This window comes from Micropterus salmoides, unplaced genomic scaffold (assembly GCF_014851395.1).
Source record: "Micropterus salmoides isolate LMB-PRFRI ecotype aquatic unplaced genomic scaffold, ASM1485139v1 Ms_hic_scaffold_8, whole genome shotgun sequence".
Classification (NCBI taxonomy): domain Eukaryota; kingdom Metazoa; phylum Chordata; class Actinopteri; order Centrarchiformes; family Centrarchidae; genus Micropterus; species Micropterus salmoides.
Genome location: NW_024044570.1, coordinates 21,359,010 through 21,383,834, shown reverse-complemented (window position 1 = coordinate 21,383,834; position 24,825 = coordinate 21,359,010). Strand labels below are relative to the sequence as shown.

The following is a 24,825-nucleotide window of genomic DNA, read 5'->3' as shown; positions in this document are numbered from 1 at the left end:
TTCTCATGCCCCTCACCAGCCCCGACTACGCAAGCCTGAGGGACCACAAAGATATTTAATAGCATAGTGTAACCTTCGTGGGAGCATTTGAGGAAGAGTGTGTTGGGAATAATGGTTTAGAGCATGTGTCCCATGTTCACCAGGAGAAATGAATGTTATCACAGTACGGACCTCAGGCTAGTCAATATATTAACAGATTTCAATTGTTTGTCATTCATAATGTTCCAAGCTCTGTGTGTGTGTGTGGGGGGGGGTGTTATTGATACTGGTCAGGGTCACAAGCTTAAGGCAAGGGCGTTGATGTCACAGCTACCCTTCTAGCTGTCCAATCAGAGTAGCAGCGGGGTGCAGAGTCCCGCCCACGCACCTACCTGCTTCCCGCAGAACACACCACCTGTCCTCCTATTACACTCTCATCCTCTTTGTTTTTTTTAGTTTCCAAACATGCCCGTATGGTGCAGTCTAGCTCACAGGATCATCCCACACTTAGTGTCTCACTGAAATTAAAACCCATGCTTACCTAACATACATGTAATTTACTGAGATTTAGCCTCACACAAAATGCTAATTAGAAACACAGCAGGAACAGCAGTTGCAGAGTTAATTAGTATATGAATAAACATGAACAGGAAAACTGCAGCATAAACAGAAGCCATTGACTGACGCACATACATACTAAACAGAAACACTGATATGCTTTTGATTTACAATCACTGTCATGTGACGCACACTGTTTGAGTTGGGCACGGCGGGGATAGAGTTGAACTGACTTAGTGACTCCAGATGGTTGTTAGCAATAGGTGTTTTCTGTCCTGCACAGTGACAACCTACTTTGCAGTCGTGGGTGTGAAAATGGGCATGTAAAGGTCATGTCTTTACCCGGTAATGTCAGGTAGAGTAGCTTTTTACAAATTTTGAAAAACCTTGTGCCTTGACCTCTTGTTGAGCGCTCTCTCCAAAATTCACGCAGAATCCCCCTGAACTGAAATGAAATAAAACAAGAATGGACTCAGAGATCATTCTTGTTATTAATGTGCTTGAATTCAGCCCCATGACAACTCACCAACCCAACTCTCCAAAAGCAGCCACATGCACTTTCAGTCAGCAAAAGGCATTTTTGTCATGTAATAATATGTAACAGAGGCTGGAGAATGAGCGCTGGTCAGCTCATTACAGCATGTTCATTTGTCACTGCATAAACACTATCATTTAAGTGACACCCTGAACGGTCAATCAAATAATCAGGGGTGTGATTAACGACTCAACAACAAACAATCTATCACTGATCTATTAACAATCAACAGACAATCAATGGTTGGTCTACAACTAATCAATCACAGCATACTGGCATACATAGATCTTCTTGTGGGTATGCTCATGCATGCATATTAATGATAATTCACCATTGTATTTTATATGGTTTGTTACTATTTCTGCACAGTCAGAACCAGGCCTTTTTATGGTATTGCTCTGGAGTGAGAAATAAAAAAAAGACAGAGGGTAACTATTAGGTAGCCTGCTCTATTTTTGTCTCCATGTTGGGGTTAATACAGAAGAAGAGAAATAATGAGAAATGGAATAAAAAGCAAGTGAGAATGAAAGAAAAGAAATGGCATGTAGCTTCCCTCAAGCCTGGGAGGGAGGAAGGGGATGAGAAGAGAAGAGGGATCCCTGCGAGTCAGCCTTGGAGTTTTCCTCCCCCCTCTCTTCCTCCTCCTCCCACTATAATTTACAACACTCCCGCCCTCCTTGCCTTTCCTTTTTTTCTGTAGCCTTCTTCCTTTACTGCACTCTTGCTTCTGACTCCGCTGTCATTCACAAAAAAAGCCTATTCTCATTGTTTTCATTTGTTTTTCTTAAATTTGTCAAGTCTTTAATTATTTCAGCCCTCCCCCCCACCCCTCCAGTTGAATACTAAAGAGCCAGAGACTGCACTATTCCCTCTCCCTCTTCTAAGGAAAAGAAGTCCTGTGAGGATGAACAGCATACCACAGCGCACCTATGACTCAGAGCAGTGTGACTATCCCTCTTCTTTCTTATTTATTGGCTCTCTACTTCATTCATTCTTGTATCTACTCTGGGGTCCACTTGCCCTTTTCCACATCACTTTTTTTAATTGCCAGCCACCACTATCTCTAGCCCATGTCTACCTCCATCCTTGCATCTTTAAACATCATTTTCTTTCCTATTCATCTCCTTTTTTGTCTTTGCTTGCCACTATTATATATCTCTATGGTTCCACATGTCTTCTGTTCTCCCTCCAGAGCATTAGCATGTATTCTTCCTCTCGTATATTACAGGTAATGATGACCGTCCCTGTTGCACTACTGTACATAGGCATCCCCCTTTCTCTTCCTTGTTGTGTGTGTGTATGTAGGCATGTCCCCCTTGCTTCATAAAGATGCAACTCTGCGCTCTCTCTATTACATTGAATTGAACTGAGGTTTAATAAAGAGTGCAGGGATCCAAATCTAATAACAGCTCCACTCTGGTTATTGGAATTCTCTCCAAGCTCACCTTCACACACTTGGTGTCATGCACACACACACACAGACACACACATGACTATGTATGCTTTATTTATCTACTTTCTTTTTTTACATTTATTTTTACGGGATTTTTATATATATATAAAAAAATATATATTTTATTTTGTATTAACACACACAAAAACAACTTTTGCTGTTTTATTTTCTTATCTAATGAAATGTATGAAATTAATTTATATATAGCTTTGGCAATATTATATACTATATACTAATAATAATAATATACTAACCCAGAGGTCAGGTGGGATCACTGATGTAATCATATTTGTTTGATAAAATATTTCATTCAAAAATTATCTAAATAATGTGTCTTTCTCCTCCTAGGTTGAGGTTTTTGACTGTCTGAGTTTCACATGCTAACACCTCTGAGTGTTACTGAGTAACTCATTACAGTAAAGAGAGACAGGAAACTCAGACACAGAGCACTGGGCATGAAGTGAACAGCAGGGAGCAGCAACAGAATGGCAAAAAAAAGTACATTAGCTTTGTCAGACAGCTCCTGGTTACAACTAAATGTGTGTGTGTAAGTGGATGCTATCAATAGTAGAACAAGCTACCAGTATGTACCAGGTAGCTTGCTAATTGCTGTCCTTTCTTCGCTCTGTTTCCCTGCTATTATGTCTGCATCAAGCATTTTGTGGAATATGGCTGCAGAAAATGTACAGTCGCATTAAATGTGATTCTTTTGGATATATATCTATCTATATCTATATCTATATATATATATATCTATATCTATCTATCTATCTATCTATCTATCTATATCTATATCTATATCTATATATAGATATAGATAAGTGCAGTAATTTATGTCTACCTGAAGACCACAGAAAAATGAAAATGACAGAATTTTTTTTTATAGTGCAGTTAAATGGAAAGCATTAAGAACAGTATGCAGCAGCTGGAGAGACAAATTGAAGTGGCAGGTTATCTGAACAATGGTACCATGAAGCAGCACTTTCATTCAGCAGTTAGGAATTAAATGGTTGCACAAACTGGTTAATCATTGCCCCAATATACAATTTTACTCTTTTAATATTGCTACACCTCTAATAATTCCATTTGGTATGTCAATAGCAACATCAGAGATACACAGTTTCCTCCGTCCAATGTACAGAGTCTTAGTCTGGCACTTTGTGGAAATCAAGCTGTATTTTGGCTTTGGCAAGTCTTTCATGGCATCTCTGTCTGAATTAGTGTGAGTGCATCAGTGGCAGAAAGCCATCAGCTTTTCTCAGCACAGCTGCATCCTTTATTGTCTGTTTCTGCAGGCAAATACAGGAGTTTGACACACCCCCATTGGTACCTGTGAAATAATATGTGTGTGTTTTGAAAAATCTACTCCTTTCCTCATCAGTTGTCACTCATTCATTCATGACAGTTGTCGTCACTCTGTATGAGTGCATGCATGTGTGTGGTTGCTTGGTATAACAAAAACAATGGGAGAAGGAGAAAGAAAATTAATGACTCAGCTTAAAGCAGTAGAGCAAGGCTATTCAACTATATTGTTCAAGGGACCACATTTTCAGAAAGGTAAGGTCCAGGGAGCTATTATTCTCATTATATATGTACACCTGACAATATATGGCATCACATTTTCAAAACTTCCCTTTCTATACATTGCAAAAGTAGCCAAAACCGCTTTTTTAGTATAAACTAAAAAATAAAATAAGTAGACCTTCTTTTACTAATTAGGCCAAGTGCTTAATTTAATTTTTTTGCAACACAAGTTGTGATTTAACCCCAAAAGTGAACAAATACTGTATTTGAAACAAAGTTATTCTACAACAGGTCATGCCAGCCATTTGGGCTTACATAGCTCATCACAGCATTTCCTGTAAACATAACCTTTAATCTTGTTTTCTGTTTACTTCTCCATATTCAATTGACTATTTCACTTATTTTATATAGACAAACATCAGCTTACCTGCACCACATCCATTCAGTATTCTCCAATTCTCTTTAATTCCCACAAATCAGAAAACACAGATAGGCCTAGTCTACATGCCTAAAGGCTACTAATGGGAAAGATTGCACTTCTTTGACTGGTTGATGGCAGAGAGGGCTGGTTCATATGAAGTGAGGACAATCTGCAAACAGTGATGGAGACGCTCGTTTGTCAGGGAGGCATGAGCATTCGTTTTTTATTTTGTTCATGTGAGAGAAGCTGGATTCGCCGGCCACAACAGCAGCATGCAAAGGAGGGCTTTAGTCATCAATAATGCATGTTTGTAATTGGCTGTTACTGACAGCACAGTAGCGCTCTGCCGGTTTGAAGGATTTGTTGTGGCAAAAATGTCGGTTATTCGAGTGATTTTTTCAAATTCATGTTTTAAATTGAATTTATTTGTAAATAGAACTGAGTGAAGAGATGGAGTGAAACAAAGCAAAAAATAAAGTGAGCTCAATCGGTCATCACGTATGCACACACACACATACTAGCAGGGAGCTTGCAGGCAGGGTGTGCGAAGAGTATAAATAGCTCTGCATCCTCACTGATGCTATTTTTAAACCAGAAGCTGTGACTGACTTAACCAAGGACAAAACTCATACTGACATACACACACAAAGAACAATACTGTACCAGACCTTTCACCAGACAGCAGACTACTTGGAAAATCATGAAAAACCTGGAACCTGTGGAAACATAGCTCTTTCCCTTTGTCAGCTTGTGTCTGCCTTTAGCTGGCTCTCATCTCTCTTTATCATTGGTGAATGCAAGCCTCTTTCTGTCACGTTTGTTCCCTTTGTTTTATTCTCTGGGGCTCTCTATTATGCTACTTTCCTTTCTGGTCACATTTCATGCCTTGTTTGTATGTTGTAGTATTTATATATACAGTAAGCTCAGAATTTTCCATTAATGGCCAAGTGAGATGTTGTACAATCTACTGTGGGAACTTGCTGTGCATTTCTTTAAGGCATATGACCTAAACGTTCTATAACAATAAATGTAACAATAGGTATTTTGTACTATATCAGTGCAGGCTGACTAACAGGTTGTATTTTCAGTTAAATTGGAATAAATTGGATTCAGACAACTTCAGTATTGTGATATGTGTAAGAAAGAACAGGAACATCAAAGCAGATCCACTGAGGAGAGTTCAATTGAAGCCCTTTTGCATTATGCTGGTAAAAGAAAGCAGAATTTGGCACAAGCAGCATGAATCCATGGAGCCATCCTGTGTGAGGCTACATCTCAGTAAATTACATGTATGTTAGGTGCCAGTCCCTCACGGTAAGGCAAGTTTATTTGTATAGCACATTTCAACAACAAACATAAAGGCAACATAGGTTGCTATAAAAGGGGAAAATATAAAAAAATACTTTTAAATACAATAAAAAAAAAAAAGAGTCAAATAGAAAATAAAAACAGGTTAATTTACTTGGTATACCTATTTGTTCACCGACTTTGTAGAATCTTCATAATTTCTATAATGAGTTACAAATAATCAGGCTTTTCTCCTTCCCTTGTTTTGCTTTTTTGATTTCCCATCTCTCACACCAGTCAAACCTGATCGTCTTTATTGTACGGTGTGGCTACAGTTTATCCACACCACCAGCATGATGATGCACCATGTCACAAGGCATCATCATCAAATAGTTTGAGGAACACGACAGTGGGTTTTGCTTCAGTGGCCTGCACAGTTCCCGGACCTCAACCCTACTGAGCATCTTTCTGGTGGGCGTGGTGGGTTTTCTAAGTGACTGTGCAGCTGTTGAAGCTGCAGCAACTGCCCAACCCATTGAACTCCATACTGTGCAATGCTACAACTGTAAATAGTTGTACAGAATAAAGTGGCTACTCTGTATGTATTATCCATGTGTGCAATGTAGAGCCCAACTGATATGGGATTTTTATGTCCGATACCGATTTCGATATTTGAGGATTTTAAAATCCAATAACTGATATATTGTCCAATTTTCTTTTTCCCCCTTATTTTAAGAAACGCATAACATAAACAAATATTATCCCTAACATTTGTTATGTTGAGACCTAGACTTGTTTTGTGATGCTGCAGTGTTGGTAACAGAGGAGCTGCAGCTCGCCCTCTGGTGGGCAAACTATGTAACACTCATGACATGAGGGAAGGATCCGAATCTCTGTTTCCCTTTTTTAATAGTTGTATATCAGCTGTTATAAACGCTGATGCAGATATATCTGCAAGTAGCTTACATCGGCCGATAATATTGGCAAAACAATAAATCGGTCGGGCTCTAGTGCAATGGTGCGCATGTGTTCATGTGTGACTATGTGCATGGATGCATGTCAACAAATGCTTTGTCTTTGCTCCCACTAGTTTACCTGTGGAGGTGATAATGGCACAGGTCACTCCTTCTCGTGATACAGTCGAGATAGGCCTGATCTTTTATTGTGCAGTAGCGGGAAAAGCTGGTGTCCCGCTGAGGTGCTGATTGCCTTGTAGTGAACTATTTTTTAGTTGAGCTCTAATAGACCTCCATAGTGTGTATTTCTTTTCCTGTCTGAGCTCAACTGTCACTCAATACGTTTGTTTAATGTAATTATTCGTATAGGAGACGTCCATCACAGAAATAATTTCTTTCTGAATTTTCAGTTCTTGAGCACTTTCCTATTTCTCAGAACTCGAAAATGACCAAGCATTATCAACAACAGGTACTTGCAAACCCAATTTTTACTGTCCTTGCCTGTCCTTCTGCATCAAAATTTGACTTTGTGGTTGTTACTTGTAGAGCACACTCTATGGCTTAATGAAAATCTCATTAGGCCAGTACACCCAGCCAAAACAGCTAAATGTAGTGTGTGGTCTTACCTACCCTGACAGTGTGTGTGATTTTGCCAGCGAGTGGTTGAGGAGTGCCATCTGAATCTTTCTTCTCCATGCAAAGTGACCAGCGATATTTACAACACTCAGCTAGAAATACTTATTTCAGAGTGCAACAACACTCAGAGTGGATGAGCGAATATAGTTGTTTAAAGCCACCTGCTGCCAATTAGAAACCACAACCTGTGCTTTCTCAAATGTAGTTTAATTTGCCAAGCTCAGCTTTTTGCAAGCTTGCACAGATTGTTTTGGATTTGATCTAAAGAACCCTTAACTTTGAGAAATTCAAAATGTCATTGTCACACATTGACATAAGCCCAGCTCACTGACCAATATTATAAACAATAAAATATAGTATTTTATGATCTTTAATTTGTTACAGTTACAGTTGTGATATAATGTAGACTCTCTTGACTGTAGGTGGGGCCTTTTTCCACTACTATCTACAACTGTAGCTCTGCACATGGCAGTAGTCCCAAAGCAGTCTGGTTGGACGAAAGCATCAACATGGCACACATATTGTAAATCCTCCTGCACAGACATGCACTGTTTGAGTTCCTTCCTGCCACTTGGCTCCTATGAGCCCACATCTGATTCACAGGGACCGTTGTCATGCCAACACAGTGTTGGCAAGCACCAAAACAGAGTGGCAGAGGCTACTGACACTGCAGGGAGCCCTCCAAGTACACATGAAGGCGTAATATACATACTGTACTGTGCTTGCATGTCTTTTTGCTGTGTGGATTTATACCATACATGCATGTGGTTGTTATGTCTGTCTGTACCAGAAGTAAAGCCAGGAACTGTGAGAACTATGGTATTTGGCCTGTAGAAACAGATTTGTTGTAAATACACGGCATCATTTAGCCAAAATAATAGCCCAAGCCGTTTTGATTAAGGACTTACTAAGAGTGCTAGAGTGGCAGTGAGATTTTGTTTACAGTGTTTGTTTTTTCTCTGCGTTTATGCAGGCTCTCTGCTGTGCTCTGGGCATTTTGTGGATTAGTAAGCATGTTATGTATTAAAATACTTTTGCTAGTGTGTGCGTGTGTTGTTTCTCTGACCTTTTCATGACTTCACTGACAAACTAATTAATTAATTGGCTTGATTGCAGAAAAGTGCCCTAGGTGTGTTTAAAGTTAATTGAAGGATGTTTGAATGTACATTACATATTTATGTTTTGAACAGCCTACAGTATGAGGGTGTGTATGTGCATATTTCAGATGTGTAAAACAGTGAATTTTGCTCGCATTCTGTCAGGGACCAGAAATGGGTTCACGGTGGGGAGATAAGGAAGTGAGGGAAATAAATGAGGCTTGGCCTAGAAGATCAATCAGAGGTCTCACCTTTTCTTTCATTTCTGTCAATGGGGAACAGAGAGCACAGCCGGCACCTGTCTACTGCAGGGACACCTTTACAGTATAGCCGAACACACTGACAGAGACAAAAAGGGGGAAACGATGACCGGGAAATCATTCAGAAAGACAGCGATGGGGACTGGGAGGGAACGACTTGTATAGCATTGAGAGGGAAAGAGAGAGAATAAAGGGTTTAAACATGGAAAAAAAGAGACAGAGGGAGTCTGTTCTCAGGAGACAGGCAGGGTAAAGATGTGTTAAGCTGAGATCAGAGAGGGGGATCAGTCCATGTATCCTCTGTCTGCTGAGTGTTTTTTTTACAGCGGGAAGTCGATAAACAACCGTTCTCTCCTCTAGTATGCCATTTCTCTCTTAGCTAGTGTATGTTTAGCCTGGTGGAGGCGAGCTATGGAAGGGGTTAGCCGGGTTTCCATCTTCAGAATCCCAAGTGGATATCAAGATAATAAGCATGTGCTTTGGAAATAGTTTTAGCAGCAGTGCAGCAATAACGACTTGTATGGATAGCTTATTTACTTGAGACAGACACGGAGAAGACATTTTTTTATTTCTTCTCATGAAAAGAGTAAATGTTCTATTTAGGCCCAACATTTAGGCATTCATTATATAGTAGATGTGGATGCAGACAGTGGATGCACCTGAATTTTAGAGGAAGTAAGTAATTGCAGCAGTAAGCCCTTGAGAAAATAATGCACTTGTAACAAGACCCAGCAACAAATCCTGTTATTTTACTATCAAGTCACTTCAGATGACATCCAGCTGGCTGCTTCTCATAGTGGCCCAGGTTACATCACCTTGATATGTCTCCATGCCAGAGTAGAATATAGTTTGGAGGAAGTAGACTACATCATTTAGTAGGATGTCTGCTGGCTGCAACATCCTACTGCTGTATCCTAGCAACCAGTTTAGAAGAAGGGCTCGCTCAGGCAAAGCTTGAGTTCCAGCTGGTGATCTCTGAGGGGTGTGTGTGTGTGTGTGTGTGTGTGTCCGTTAGCTTGCTGGGATAATGGATGAGTGTTGTAGCGATGAGTGTGCTGGCTCAGTCCTGCAGGGAAGATCAATATCAACTATACATTCATCTCTAATTACCACAGCGGAACTTCGAAGGAATCTCTTTCACCTTCCCGCCCTCTTGCTCACTTTCACTATGTTTTTTCTATATTTCTTTCTTGATCTCCCTCTGTCTTTTTTCTCCACTCTGTCCCTTTTCTCAGTCTGTCTTTCTCTGTATTTTTCTAATTTATTGGCATGAAGAAAAATAAAACCTATGTTGCCAAAGAACCTTGATACAATACATTAGTCACAGACCAATATTTTCACATTACAGTTTCTCCTGTCTTGTATGAACGTACTTTATCTGTCTCTCATGTCCCTCCTTCCTCTCCCTCTATGCACACTCCATTATAATTTATGAACCCAGAATGTAAAAACCTAAATACCTCCTTTTTGTCTCTTGTCTACAGGCTTCACAACATCACAATGATGACAACTTGTCTTGTTTTATGACAATATTTGACTGATTTATCCCCCCCTTATTCTTTCTCTCTCTGACAGTGCTGAGTATAGGGGAAGGAGGTTTCTGGGAAGGCACGGTCAAAGGGAGGACAGGCTGGTTCCCAGCAGACTATGTGGAAGAAGTTCAGATGAGGCAGTATGACCCACGGCTTGGTAAGACGTCTGCATGCACACAGACACTAACACATACTTTACACACACACTGTTACAATCCAACAAGTTTCTGTCTTGTTGCACTGGTGTTTGGCCATAGCTTTGTCCGTGGTGCTGAAAAGCAAAGAAGGTCATATAGTTATAGAGTGGGTGTAGGCCCTGCTTGTTTATTCTCATCATATATACATTATGTTCTCCAGGAAAACCTATAAGTTGTCCAAAATTATTATAATTAATCTTTTGACCTTTGTTTGGCTAGGCAAAAAAAAGTAGCAGCAATTTTGTTGATTCTAATTACGGGGAGCCCTGTACTGTACATTGCACGATTACATTCAAAGTCAATGCAAAGACACTGAGGGATGCAATTTTCTGCCGGGCACGCTGGAAACAATTTGTAGTACGCGACTATGCGAAAAAGCACGTGCTACTCTCTACAGAGTTGAACATTTTTAGCTCAAGCATGAAATTCTTGTAAAGCTATGTTGCAATAGCTGATCAGTGGTCAGACTGTCTGGACGTCAACATACTGGTCTTTAAACTTGTATTAGAGTTGAATACAATTTGCACTTCCTATTTTTTAACATACAACAGGTTGGCCAGGCCATTTTTGATTAGCTCTTCCCTGTTTCTCGATTATGACAATGTAAGCTTAGGTGAAAGACTCTTTTGCAAGATTTTGGCAGTTTCCCATTAAAACAATCTGTTTTCCTCAGAGTATTAAAAGCTTGTCTTTCCTCCTTCATTCACTGACATTTCTCTCCGATGCGGACTGATTGTCTCGAGTTTTCCACCAAAGATTGTCAGGCTTTTAGGGACTTAATTAGTGCTTAATTAAATGCCGGTGCACTGAAAAGGTTGACCAATTTAGCCTGTTTACAAACAGGGCCAATATCAATTGCAAGACTGAGGCACATTTTTCAGCAGCAGCAGATTCTTTTATTTATTCTAAATTGTCATACTATGTCAACATTTCATAATTCAAAGATGTATTTCCTTAATTTAACGTGAAAAATGTTCAAAATGAGTGTGATTAAAAACTTGTGGCATAACACAGCTTCAGGTATAGAAAGCCCACACACACAATTGCACTGCAAAAAAGTAAGTATGTTTACCGATTAGATTTTTTAAACTAAATAACCCACAGTTTGAAACAAAATTCCATCCTTAAATCCGCCCACACTCAGTTTGTTATTTCCCTAACTCTGTTAACAGCCACCTGAGAATGTGCTTGAGTTTCAGATGTTTAATTAGATATAGAGATTGGATAGTATGGGCAAGGGAGGGAGGCAGACGATAACCAGAGAGTGATGGCCCATACTCAAAATTACTTAAATTGCAACATCCATAATTATATTTTGTTTTGGCTCCAATATATCTTTCATTTCAGCCAGATATTTCTTGCTTTATTGAGATTTCTTTAACCTTGAGACAAGGTGGCAGAGATTTTGGCAATAAAGGTAATAACTGATTTTTTATCTTAATGGTTTGGTAGTTCTCCGTTTTGTGTGTGCTCTGAAAAAAACAGGTTTTTCTACACAGACCTGGCTCTATAAATGGAAAACAAAGAAGGTGGTGTGGACCTTGCCACACAACATTGTTTCAGCCAATAAGCAACAGGTGGCATTAGTGCTTATGCACAGGAGTGATGGTGGGAGGAGGGCAGTGGGAGAGAGAGTTCTATACGCTGGTACATTGGAACGTGCTGGACTATAGGCACTGTGAAGAAGGAGAGATGGCCGAGAAACAGCCAAAGAGGGAAAGGTCTAAAGAGTACAAACATTCTTTTGTCGTTTTATGACAAGGCAGGGCGAAGGTGTTTCAGTCCTAGAACCTCCAAGATTTGAAATCTTGGGGCGGAGCTTCTGAGGCAGCACTGAAGAGAGTGGTGTATTTGTTTGGCAGTTGAGTTCAAATATCAGCAATCCTTCTGCAGAATAACTTGATCTCCCTTTAAAGGGGCAATATGTAGTTTTCAGCGGTACGGTTTTAAGGTTGCAACCAGGTGTGTGCTTGTATGTGTGCTCACCTGAACTCATGAGCGAGCATAATCCAAAACACAACCGCTTTCATACAGAGATCCCACAAACAACGCGGAAACACGGGCATGCCAGCTGTGGCTTTTTACATAGACATGTTCAGGCTCTGTTACTTCAACATTCCCGGCTCATACAGCGCTGCGACCCGGCATATTGGAACAATATTCCCGGAAAAAAAGGCAGTGTGACAGCGGCTAGGGACAGACAGGGAGACAGCTTCACCTAACATGCTGGAAACTCAGGTAAACTCCCACTGCATCCATCCATCCAATCCATGCTTGGTACATGATAACGTTACATTTACTGCATTTTTTTAACTGTGTATATTTCACCAGAGGCTCAGTAATGTCAACACAGCCAAATGTATTAGATGATAACGAAACGTTTAATGAGTGAATATTATAAATGAGATTGTGTTTAAATAAATGTTTAACTACACTATGCCTCCGCAGGTTCACCACGGTCACTGGTATATTATGTGGGTCATGTTAGTTATAGGGACTGAGAGGTGGAGAAGTTGTGTACCTGAATATTAGTAAAACAACAGTGGTAGATGCGTGCGAAAGTAGCTGGCTGCTCCTGCCTTGCATCAAGGCTAATATAAACAAGTCCTCCACATTTGCTTTGTACTGTTACATCCTTCAACACTTTGACATAATACTGGTGGTACCCAGGATGGTAATGATGGGATTGTGTTAGCTGTCGAAGTAATGTGAAAGCCATAAGGTTACAAATTATATATTGCGCTGGATAATGTTAGCAACTGCTTAGCGTAAGCCAGAGAGCTAACATGACTCCCTTGTGACTCCAGTCTTTCTGAGGTTCACTGTGTTTTCAACCGACATTGTCTGAATTATGTTTGGCCTGACAGGCATCAGCACAGAAACCTTTAATTTTGTTTTGTATACTTACATGGAGTTTATGTTGGAGTTGTTATTACGAGACAGTTGTTTTGTGGTGTTGTTGTGTCGACTGCATATTGTTAGCTGCGGTATTATCGCTGTAGTTGGAGAGAGGCTCGGGAGTGCGCATAGGGCTACATCCCGACCTGGTGCCTTCACATTAAAAGCACAATAGTGTCTGTTCCAAGCAACAGAGAAAACAGGTGTGTGCTTCATTTCTAAGTGAGGCTACACTCCATTGACAATAAGGCAGTAAAAATTTGATTTATTAATAAGTGATTTTATTGAAAACTCGTTAGTTTGCCAGCAAAACTGCTACTTAACTTTATTGAAATAAAATGACTCAGTGTGATATCATCTATCTTTGGGCAGTTGTAGAAAATTTACAGAAAAACCACAACCAAGAATAAAAAAAAACACACCACCTAACAACAAACTGGGCCCAGTCTTGCAGTGGTGAAAGTGCATTAACACTATAAATCTGGTCAAAGGTCATCTTTTTTTAAAATAACTATTTTGTGAGGATTATCCTCCTTATTACACACTCTTAAGTATACGCTGACCCTGTGACAGATTTGAAGGAAACACTTTGTAAATAACTGGGAATACATCAGATTAATGTGACCACATCCCTGTTTAGACTGGGGCAACAACATCTGCAGGATCATGAAAAACATCTGGTCATTGTGTGTAAAAGTTTAGAAATGGGACGAAGACAAGTTTGTCATAAATACAGTGGGGAGAACAAGTATTTGATACACTGCTGATTTTGCAGGTTTTCCTACATACAAAGCATGTAGAGGTCTGTAATTTTATCATAGGTACACTTCAACTGTGAGAGATGGAATCTAAAACAAAAATCCAGAAAATCACATTGTATGATTTTTAAATAATTAATTTGCATTTTATTGCACGACATAAGTATTTGAAACATCAGAAAAGCAGAACTTAATATTTGATTCAGAAACCTTTGTTTGCAATTACAGAGATCATATTTTTCATGTAGTTCTTGACCAGGTGTACACACACTGCAGCAGGGATTTTGGCCCACTCCTCCATACAGACCTTCTCCAAATCCTTCAGGTTTCGGGGCTGTCGCTGGGCAATACGGACTTTCAGCTCCCTCCAAAGATTTTCTATTGGGTTCAGGTCTGGAGACTGGCTAGGCCACTCCAGGACCTTGAGATGCTTCTTACGGAGCCACTCCTTAGCCCTGGCTGTGTGTTTCGAGTCGTTGTCATGCTGGAAGACCCAGCCACGACCCATCTTCAATGCTCTTACTGAGGGACGGAGGTTGTTGGCCAAGATCTCGCGATACATGGCCCCATCCATCCTCCCCTAAATAAGGTGCAGTCGTCCTGTCCCCTTTGCAGAAACGCATCCCCAAAGAATCATGTTTCCACCTCCATGCTTCATGGTTGGGATGGTGTTCTTGGGGTTGTACTCATCCTTCTTCTTCCTCCAAACATGGCGAGTGGAGTTTAGACCATAAAGCTCTATTTTTGTCTCATCAGACCACATGACCTTCTCCCATTCCTCCTCTGGATCATCCAGATAGTCATTGGCAAACTTCAGACGGGCCTGCACGTGCGCTGGCTTGAGCAGGGGGACCTTGCGTGCACTGCAGGATTTTAATCCATGATGGCGTAGTGTGTTACTAATGGTTTTCTTTGAGACTGTGGTCCCAGCTCTCTTCAGGTCATTGACCAGGTCCTGCCTTGTAGTTCTGATCCCTCACCTTCCTCATGATCATTGATGCCCCACGAGGTGAGATCTTGCATGGAGCCCCAGACCGAGGGAGATTGACCATCATCTTGAACTTCTTCCATTTTCTAATAATTGCGCCAACAGTTGTTGCCTTCTCACCAAGCTGCATGCCTATTGTCCTGTAGCCCATCCCAGCCTTGTGCAGGTCTACAATTTTATCCCTGATGTCCTTATACAGCTCCCTGGTCTTGGCCATTGTGGAGAGGTTGGAGTCTGTTTGATTGAGTGTGTGGACAGGTGTCTTCTATACAGATAACGAGTTCAAACAGGTGCAGTTAATACAGGTAATGACTGGAGAACAGGAGGGCTTCTTAAAAAAGGACTAAGGTCTGACAGGTTGTCAGAGCCGGAATCCTTACTAGTTGGTAGGTGATCAAATACTTATGTCATGCAATAAAATGCAAATTAATTATTTAAAAATTATACAATGTGATTTTCTGGATTTTTGTTTTAGATTCTATCTCTCGCAGTTGAAGTGTACCTATGATAAAAAATTACAGACCTCTACATGCTTTGTAAGTAGGAAAACCTGCAAAATCAGCAGTGTATCAAATACTTGTTCTCCCCACTGTATCTCCCTATTCCCTGCATGTTTATCATGCATCTCCTGGGACCTATTTTTGGGGCAATTGAGGCATTTTCCCTTTTCAAGGGTTGTTGAGGGATTGAGGTTACGTCAGAGTAGGTGTGAAGAGATGAGAAAGGCTGGAATCTCTAAATACCCCATTTAAATGCATTGTGAGAAAAAGATAGGGGAAGGTGGGAAAGAAAGGGCCAGATAGCGAGGGAGACAGATGGTGGAGCATACTCTAAAGGACAGCAAAGTGGGGATGGCAGAGCATGTCTTTCAGAGAGGTAGAGAGAAAAAGAACGAGGTAAGGGAGCGAGAGAGATGGGCCTGATATTGAGCCCCACTCACTCATAAATCCTTAAAAAATCAGAACACACATATACCTATTTCTCGGGATTAAAAGTGTCTTCTGCCTCCCCTGCCCTTCCTCTCTGACACTATGTATTGTTGTTTCTCTTTGATATTAAACTGGTATGCTTGGAGTTAGGGCTAGGCAACTGTTTAGCAATAAGTGTTTGTCACGGTCTGACCTTAAAGAAAGGTTTAACCACACAATTAACCATCTGGTTTCTTCAACTTTCACTCAGGAGCAAAAATCAGTCTTTAAACTTGAAAGAAATAATGATTTGACATTTATCGTGATAATTATCGATATCGAATGATATGATTTTTTTTTATCATGATAACATTTTTGGCCATATCACCCAGCCTTAATTTGAATCTGCAGAATACCTTTATTTTTACTGTTGAAATGGGGGATCTCTTATTAAGATGTTACAATGGTTTTGGTAGATACAAAATTAATCCAATATGATGTGATTTGAGCTAATCAGCTAACCCTATCATATAGAACCACCAGTAGTTCTTGGGTTGCAGTAACTTGCAGAGAGATGTCATAGGAGGAGGTGTGTGTTTTATGTCAGTTGGCAAACACAAGACTGTTTTGAGGTCTAATGTATCAATGTCACTCTCCTCTGCCTCCTGATGTACTGACACTGCTGAGGAAGGTGTTGGTGGAGACCAGCAATTGATCTCCAGCTCTGTATGTCTTATAGCTTCATATCGCTCTGTTTTTGCTGAACCACACCCACTTTTAATGATGTAATCAAATCAAAATATTTTATTTAAATACCTCTCATCACTATACTTCACACAAATATGCTGTTACACTTGGAAATATGTCACATAAGATAAAAAAAACACTTTAAAGCCATCAGGAACAGCCCTGGGCTGTGAGGAATTTTTTGGCAGCATTACAGTATCAAAAACGTAATTGATAAAAAAAATGATAATACATTTATATGACTTATTTATATGTCACAAATACACCCAAATGACACCAGAATGAGCAAAAAACACAGCCGGCTCAGCCAGGGGAAGTCTCTCAACCAGCTGGGCCAGGGACGGACTCATTGAATTAATTTTCTTGATATATCGATGCTTTAAACTCAAATCTTAGATCTGTAAGAGTAATTGAGTACTGCAAGCACTGCATAAAATGTTGACAAATAAAATATTTTGAAATTTTTCTATTACTGTACTTTAGGAGATAAAGGAGATTTGATTATTACTAACATGCTAATTTCTGAATCTATTGAGGCATTTCAAAGCTAATCTCACCCTCATCCCTAGATTCATCAACAGTGAATCAACTGCAGAATAACACATACTGGGGCACACTAAAACACACACAGAGTTGTTTATCTGAAGGCATCCATTGAGGCGTCACTGACAGTTAGGGCAATATGTCTCAGCCTAGTGAAGCAGGAAAGACAACCCTGTCTACAATTAAGTAACCCAAATACTACTGCTTGCTGTCTCTCTCTCTCCCCCTCTCTCTCTGTGTCTGCCACTGTACATCATCCATGAGTGATGATTCTGAAAGTGCCATCCCTCTTTATGTATTGCAGCCTCCATCTCTTTTCTCCCCTCTCTACCAGGTCTGAAAGTGCAATGATGGAGACTGGGGAAAGACAAAATGGGCTGATGGAAAAAGCTGTTTCAGTTTGGGAGAGCGAGAGGGGATGGTTTCAAGGAAGCTAGCAAGCAACAGATAGACTGAGTGAGAGAGAAGGGAAGCAGGTGACCATGTGATAGAGGCACAGTTTAAACCATCACTGACTCACTTGGCTATTATCTGTCACCAAACTGCTCTTCTCTCTCTCAGCATGGCCAGGGCTACCTGCAGCCAACAGTTCATCTTCTACTGGTGCTTGAGGGGACAGAGGGAGGGAGGAAAGACAAAGGCAAAGTGGAGAATGCAAAGAGGAAATATGAAACAAATAGGAATGACAAGGGCGTGAGCGACTGATGGAGAAAATGAGTCCAAAAGCAAAGAGTATTGATTGAATTCATTAAGAGTACAATGAGTGATGCAGTGGTGAAATACTGCTGGCTGTGGGCCAATGGCTGATATGTGTTTTTGTGTGGAAGATGTTCAGTGTCCATGTGTTGTTATAAATCATTGTATTGTTTAAGGTACAATGAGAGTCCTGCCTCATTTTTAAAAAGCCGAAGAATTGTTTAATCTGTAGAATGTCTTCACCAATCCTGCTAACACCCCACTCCCTGTAACACACATAAAGCACGCATGCTGCTGGCCTGTATGTGGGGGTTAATAGTAGATGTTTACCCGTGGTAATTGAGGGGATAATGATGTGAGTATGAACTGCTCTTCCCTTCCATAATGATGCTATCAAATTGCCGGGGGGGGGACTCATTTTCAGCAATAGTGCTGTTAATCTGTTGGCTACAATCTGTTGGGATCTTACAGCCCTTTAGCCGAAAAAAGATCCCACCCCCCATCCTGTTATGCCCCAATAAGAAATTGCCTTGCTACAGCCAAATAGACATTATGCCAAACAATAAATGGAACAGCCATACATTTTCACCAGCCCCAATTTCCAGTATAGTAGCCTTAATTTTTCTTGCAGCCTCAGATATCCAGGTCCTCTACACACACACACACACACACACACACTGCAGCATAATAATGCACATTTTCTCTGTGATGGGATAAGCAATACTTGATTTTCTCAATGGTTTTATATCTTAACAAGCGTGCAAACTTTTATTTCTTTTCTCTTTGTGCTCGTTCACTCTATTCCCTTGCTCTCCTCACACCACGGCACAGTTGAATGACTCACAGCCGCATGAATCAGCCCAGTCAGATCCAGCCTGAGCTATTTTTAGCCTGCCCATTAAGAAGTTTTGGAGTGTGTCTGCACTCCCCTAGAATGCTTAAACATCAGCGTTGCTGCGGCAGCTGAGACTGACATGGGCAGTGCAAATTGGAGGGTAGGGTGGAAGAGAGAGGTAAGAAGGATAGAGAGATGGTGCAATGGATTGGAGAGGGAGTCATCTGGTCAAAACTGTGGAACTATCAGCACAGTTTCCCCAACAGAGGTGGGTCTGTGTGGGCTTTTTGTAGCTTGGTTCTTCCACATTCATGTCTGAGGTGAGAGGTAATTTATTGCTGCTACAGTGATGGATGATCTAAGCCAATTTAAACAGTGGTAAAAATGTTGACACTATTTCACAATGAGTTGCGCTATCCTTCATATTATCACCTTTAAAGACGGATAGAGAGGGCTGTTTTAATGTTGCAATTTAAGCCTCCTGTATGTTACTTAAATATCAGCGTCAGTCTGAAACATTGTTGTCATAGTTTAGTATTACACTACATTGCAGTATAATATACATCTGCACATCCAAGATGCAAATCTCCCATTTCACCACATCCCAAAGGTCCTCTACTAGATTGAGATCAGGTGACTGTGGAGGCCATTGGAGTACAGTGAACTCATTGTCATGTTCAAGAAAAAAGTTTGAGATGATTTGAGCGTGGTGCGTTATCCTGCTGGAAGTACCCATCAGACAATTGGTAGACTGTTTAAACAATGCTCAGTTGGTACTAAGGGGCCCAACGTGTGCCAAGAAAATATCCCTCACACCATTACACCACCACCACCAGCCAGAACCGTTGATACAAGGCAGGATGGATCCATGTTGTCATGTTGTTTAAGTCAAATTCTGACCCTACCACCTGAATGCCGCAGCTGAAATCAAGACTTCTGTTGTCCGTTTTGGTGAGCCTGTGCGTATTGTAGCCACTGGTACAGATATGTGGACAAAAAAATTAAAAATTAAAATTTAGGAAGCGCAAGCCTTCACAGAACACATCAACTCTGTGGACAGTAACATCAAGTTCACGTGAGAAGATGTTCACAACAACAGTTTGGCCTTCCTGGACTGCGCTGTACACATTGAAGAGGACAGGAGCCTGCAAATTGGTGTTTACAGAAAACCCACACACACAGACCAATACCTACTCTTCGATTCCCATCACCCACTGGAACACAAGCTAGGGGTCATGAGAACACTGCACCACAGAGCGAAAACATACCAACAAGCGCCCAAGCCAGAGAGAAGGAACAGAACCACCTGAAGGGGGCACTTACAGCCTGTGGATACCCTAAATGGACCTTTGTGAAAACAGCCACAAGATCCAGGAAGAACAAAACTACAGGGGATGAAGAAAAGAAGGTCAAACGCAACCACATTGTGATTCCATACGTGTCTGGAATATCAGAGAAACTCAGGAGGATTTTCAACAAACACAACATCCCTGTGTTTTTTAAACCCAAGAACACTAAGACAGATGCTGGTCCACCCCAAAGACCGCACACCCAAACACAAGAAAACTGTGTATGCGGTCCAATGCAGTGAGGAATGCACAGACCTGTATATTGGGGAGACAAAACAACCACTACACAAACGCATGGCTCAACACAGAAGGGGCAACTCCTCAGGTCAAGACTCTGCTTACATCTGAAGTACAGAGGACACTTGTTTGAGGACCACCAGTGCACATTTTGGACAGAGAAGATGGATGGTTTGAAAGAGGTGTCAAGGAAGCCATCTACACCCGGGTTGAGAAGCCTGAACAGAGAAGGGGGTCTACGCCACACTTATCTCCCACTTACAATGCGGCCCTTTCATCACTTCCCAGGAAACTCAACAAACGTAACCTATTGGCCTCAGGTGAAGATGCCAACGATAGTCGTTCAGTCTTGGCCTGGTAGTCCTAATGACCATAACGACTGTCGTTACAATAGCCAGGAACACTAACGAACCAGCAGTATCGACGATCCTGGCAAACGACCCCACTGAGGTTAAATAGCTTAGTTTACCTACCTGTCAGTCAGAACTGAAGAAGTCCCTTGGATGAGGGACGAAACGTCTTCTAGTATCTTCAACCAAGTTCAGTTGTCCTTGACTTTAACCTTCTTTGTAGGGCTGAAACGATTAATTGATTAAATTAATAAAATCGATTATTAAAACGCATCGGCGCAAATTCTTTGCATTGATGCATCGTTTAATCCATCCGACTATACAGCACACTGTTTCACACAGACATTTATCACTGTCGCACATCGCACTTACGCTGTGAACATGACGTGATTATAATGGAGCTTTTACAAAGTGGAGGAAGAGAGAGAAAATAGCGAGGGACGAAGAAGAAAGTGTCCAAACTATGGGATTATTTCAAGCTAAAGAAAACAACAACTCTGTAATGTTACAGTCTGTCCACCGTAAAACGAAACTTATGTCGCCTCGGCAACAGCATGACAGCATCTGATCAGAAAGCACTGGTGTTGTGCCAGTGGACCACAGACAAGGTAAGAGTTACAGCAACTTTAGCATTGAACTGAAATCATGACATGATTGTTGAGTTGAAGGCAAGCCAAAGTAAGCCGCAGTCCTCAGCTGAAAATGTACACACGTGCGCTTGTTGTTCTCCTTTTTGGGCCCTGAGTTGTAACCTCACAGTCATGAGTTAACTAGGTGTCGGGGAGCTGCACCTTTTAAATCACCTCCAACTCTCTCTGTAGCTCAGTCAATCCCTGCTACCTGCGTATGCTAATCCATCCTTTCACCCATATTCTTTGTCTTCATAATTGCTCTTTATAATAACAAACAACAGCTGTTTCGTGTTCAGGATCGCTCATTTCCCATTGTACATTTCACGTTTTCTTGACAAAACGTGGTTTGGACACCAGCGTCGGGTGACACAGGTGTCAGCTCGTGTAGTGTGTGACTCCCTGTCACCGATCAGTCACGTAGTGAATGCCGCAACGACTTCAAGACTGCCGTCATATGACGGCAAGTTGTGTGAATGGCACGGCCATCGGCCAATGCTGAAAGCCGTGTAGTCCGCACAGCTGCTTTACAAACAGCCTTTAAAGGCTCGTTTGTGTTTGTAAAGCAGCTGTCTGGTTGTTGGTCTGATGTTTGCTGTATGACACACGGTATGACAAGGATTAATAAATATCTATCACTTATAAACGTGCACAGCTGATCCCATTACCAGGGGGGCACTGCCACCAAGCAAAAGTGTGACCACCCGGTGTGGTCTTCTTCTGCCAATGTAGCCCTTCTGCTTCAAGGTTCCACGTGTTGTGCGTTCAGAGATGGTATTCTGCATGCCTTGGTTGTAACAAGTGTTTTTTTGAGTTACTGTTGCCTTTCTGTCATCTCGAATAAGTCTGCCCATTCTCCTCTGACCTCTGACATCAACAATGACATTTTCGTCTGACACAACTGCTGCTCACTGGATATTTTCTCTTTTTCGGACCATTCTATGTTAACCCTAGAGATGGTTTGTGCGTGAAAATCCCAGTTGATCAGTAGAGAAATAGTCAAACCAGCCCGCCTGGCACCAACAACTTTGCCACGTTCAAAGTCACTTTAATCCCCTTTCTTCCCCATTTTGATGCTTGGTATGAACTTCAGCAAGTTGTGTTGACCATGTCTACATGGGCTGATTAGCTATTTGTGTTACCAAGCAATTGAACAAGTGTACCTAATAAAGTGGCCTGTGAGTGTACATACTCCATGGGAAACAAGTGACAACTCTGTACACATGCGACAACAACCTACACAGTTGAGCCATAAATACAAAGCTGAAATATCAAAAGATAGATGAACTCAGTAATTAATGAGTTATGTCAGTCGGGGAGATGAGTGCTCTTGGAGCATCAGGACAGAGAAGGAAGAGATAAAACAGACCAGAAGATGTTCTCAGAGTCCGTGGGGACAGGGAGCCACATTTGGATGCTGGAAAGAGAGTTGTCAAATAACGCGTGGGATTTTTTTACTCTTAGCTTAAACAAAATAGCTTATGGATGAATTGTGAGTGGCGGTGGATAGTTGACGCCGATCAGCATGAGTTCAATTCTATTATCATTATCGCTATTTTCATTATGAAAGGCATCCATCTGTTTTGCTGTTGTGCGCTGTATTTCTTTATTTTAATTTTTAAAACAGGAATATTTCAGCTAGAATACATTTTTTAAAGAGGTGGTATTATGCTCATTTTCAGGTTCAAAATCTTAATTAGGGGTTGTACCAGAACAAGTTTACATGGTTTAATTTTCAAAAAACACCATGCTGCTAATAATAATAATAATAATGCTACCATAGTGCAAATCGACTCGACTCTACTCGGTCCTGCTCCGTTTTCCATTGCAGACAGTACTCAGAGATAGCACGTAGCTTGTCGTCATAGCGACACCACACACAACTGCCGCGATGTAATGCTCAATGCGACACACACACTAGCGACCCACACAGCTCTTAAAATATATACAGTCTATGGTTAAACAACATTACTCAGAATGTAAAGACAGATAAGCGGTATGAAAACCTTCCAGCTGTGTTTTCCTCTGCCGTTGTTGCTGCAGCGGTCTGTTTGACGGCGGGAGCAGAGGGCTCTGCGAGCGGGCGGCTGGCCGGCCTCACATGCTCCTCCCGCGGGTTGGCACAGGCTTCCCTTTTTCTCTTGCTGGCCTCTGTCTGGTGCACGCAATGATGATGCAGTAAATAGTGAATATTCTCTCTGACCAATCAGCAGTCTGTCGTGTTTTCACCTTACATTTTAGTATCCCTCAGCTTGCTTGGAACCTCGATGGAGGTGAGGTTATACGAAAAAAAAGTACCTGGAAGCAGGTACAGGTGCAACATTTCTACAATGGAAACCCAAACAAAGGCGAGTCGAGCCAAAGGGCCTCCGCTCAGACTAGCTTGATTTGAGGGCGTGCCTGACCCCCCCCCCCCCCCCCCCTAGCCACTTGGCAAGCTTTATGACGCGTTTTCATTGTGACGTCACAAGTAAAGGAAGTGAAGGGCTGGACTACAAACGAGCTGTTTTCAAGCAGTTCAGAGCAGTGCACTCTGTGGGAGATGGGAACTCCCTTTGGGCTGGACTTTGGGCTTTTTCAATTTGCAAACCTATTACATGCACAAAAAAGAGATATTACTCAATAAAGGAGAGGGGAAAAGCCAAAAAGCATAATACCAGCTCTTTAATGTTAAAACTGTAAATCCTCACATGCAGATGTACAAAGCTATTTATTTCTTTATTTAGTTTGTCATGTTTATTTCAAGGACAGCTCCAGTCTCCACCCTTCACACCTAGAATTTCACAGTAAAACGATAAATATGGATGTTTTTGTGTGTTAACAAGGCCAGTTACAGCGACGAGATGTTGGTAACACTAGCTTCTTTCTTATCACACCTTTTCCCTCTGCTTGCTATGGAGGGGACAGGCAATCACTGTTATTTCTCTCATTTTATTTTATACCTTCATATAAACCATGCCTGTTTAAGGCTTAAAAGAATTGCTCAATGTCACCTCAACATAAGCTGTTAGGTGAGACAAAATTGAATACCTTAAGTTGCATGCTTTAGAAGGCAACGTCTGCCAGCCAGGTTTAACATAATTATTAGAATTATATTTTTTTCAATATTATGTATTTAAATATTCAAGAGCATCCCTGTTTTTAAAAAGGAGCCCACTTAATTAATATATGCCATTCCTCCGATTCAGTACAGTCTAATCCAAGACCATGAAAAACAGAAAGACCAGATATGTGATGGTGGCTAGATGGAAAATGCAGAGCTGCTCCATGGAAAATAATAATGTTCTGATCCTCCAGTGTGTCCTCAACCTCATCATCAAGCCCTTGGTGTTCGCATGGTCACCTTGTCCATCGTTTGCTGTGATTTATTATAGCAGCAATTCTACATTTTATGTATTGTTCAGATTTATTTTGTCTGTAGTTTTAGTGTTTTTAAAGGTTAAACTGAGCAA

General features: G+C 41.2%; 1 protein-coding gene across 1 annotated transcript in view; it reads left to right on the top strand.

The window, feature by feature from the left end:
- shank3a (SH3 and multiple ankyrin repeat domains 3a) overlaps window positions 1-24,825 on the top strand; it is a 222,883-nt gene that overhangs the window by 161,933 nt on the left and 36,125 nt on the right. The window contains 1 exon segment of the mRNA XM_038705701.1: window positions 10,282-10,395. Within this exon segment, the coding sequence (XP_038561629.1) occupies window positions 10,282-10,395 (114 nt within the window).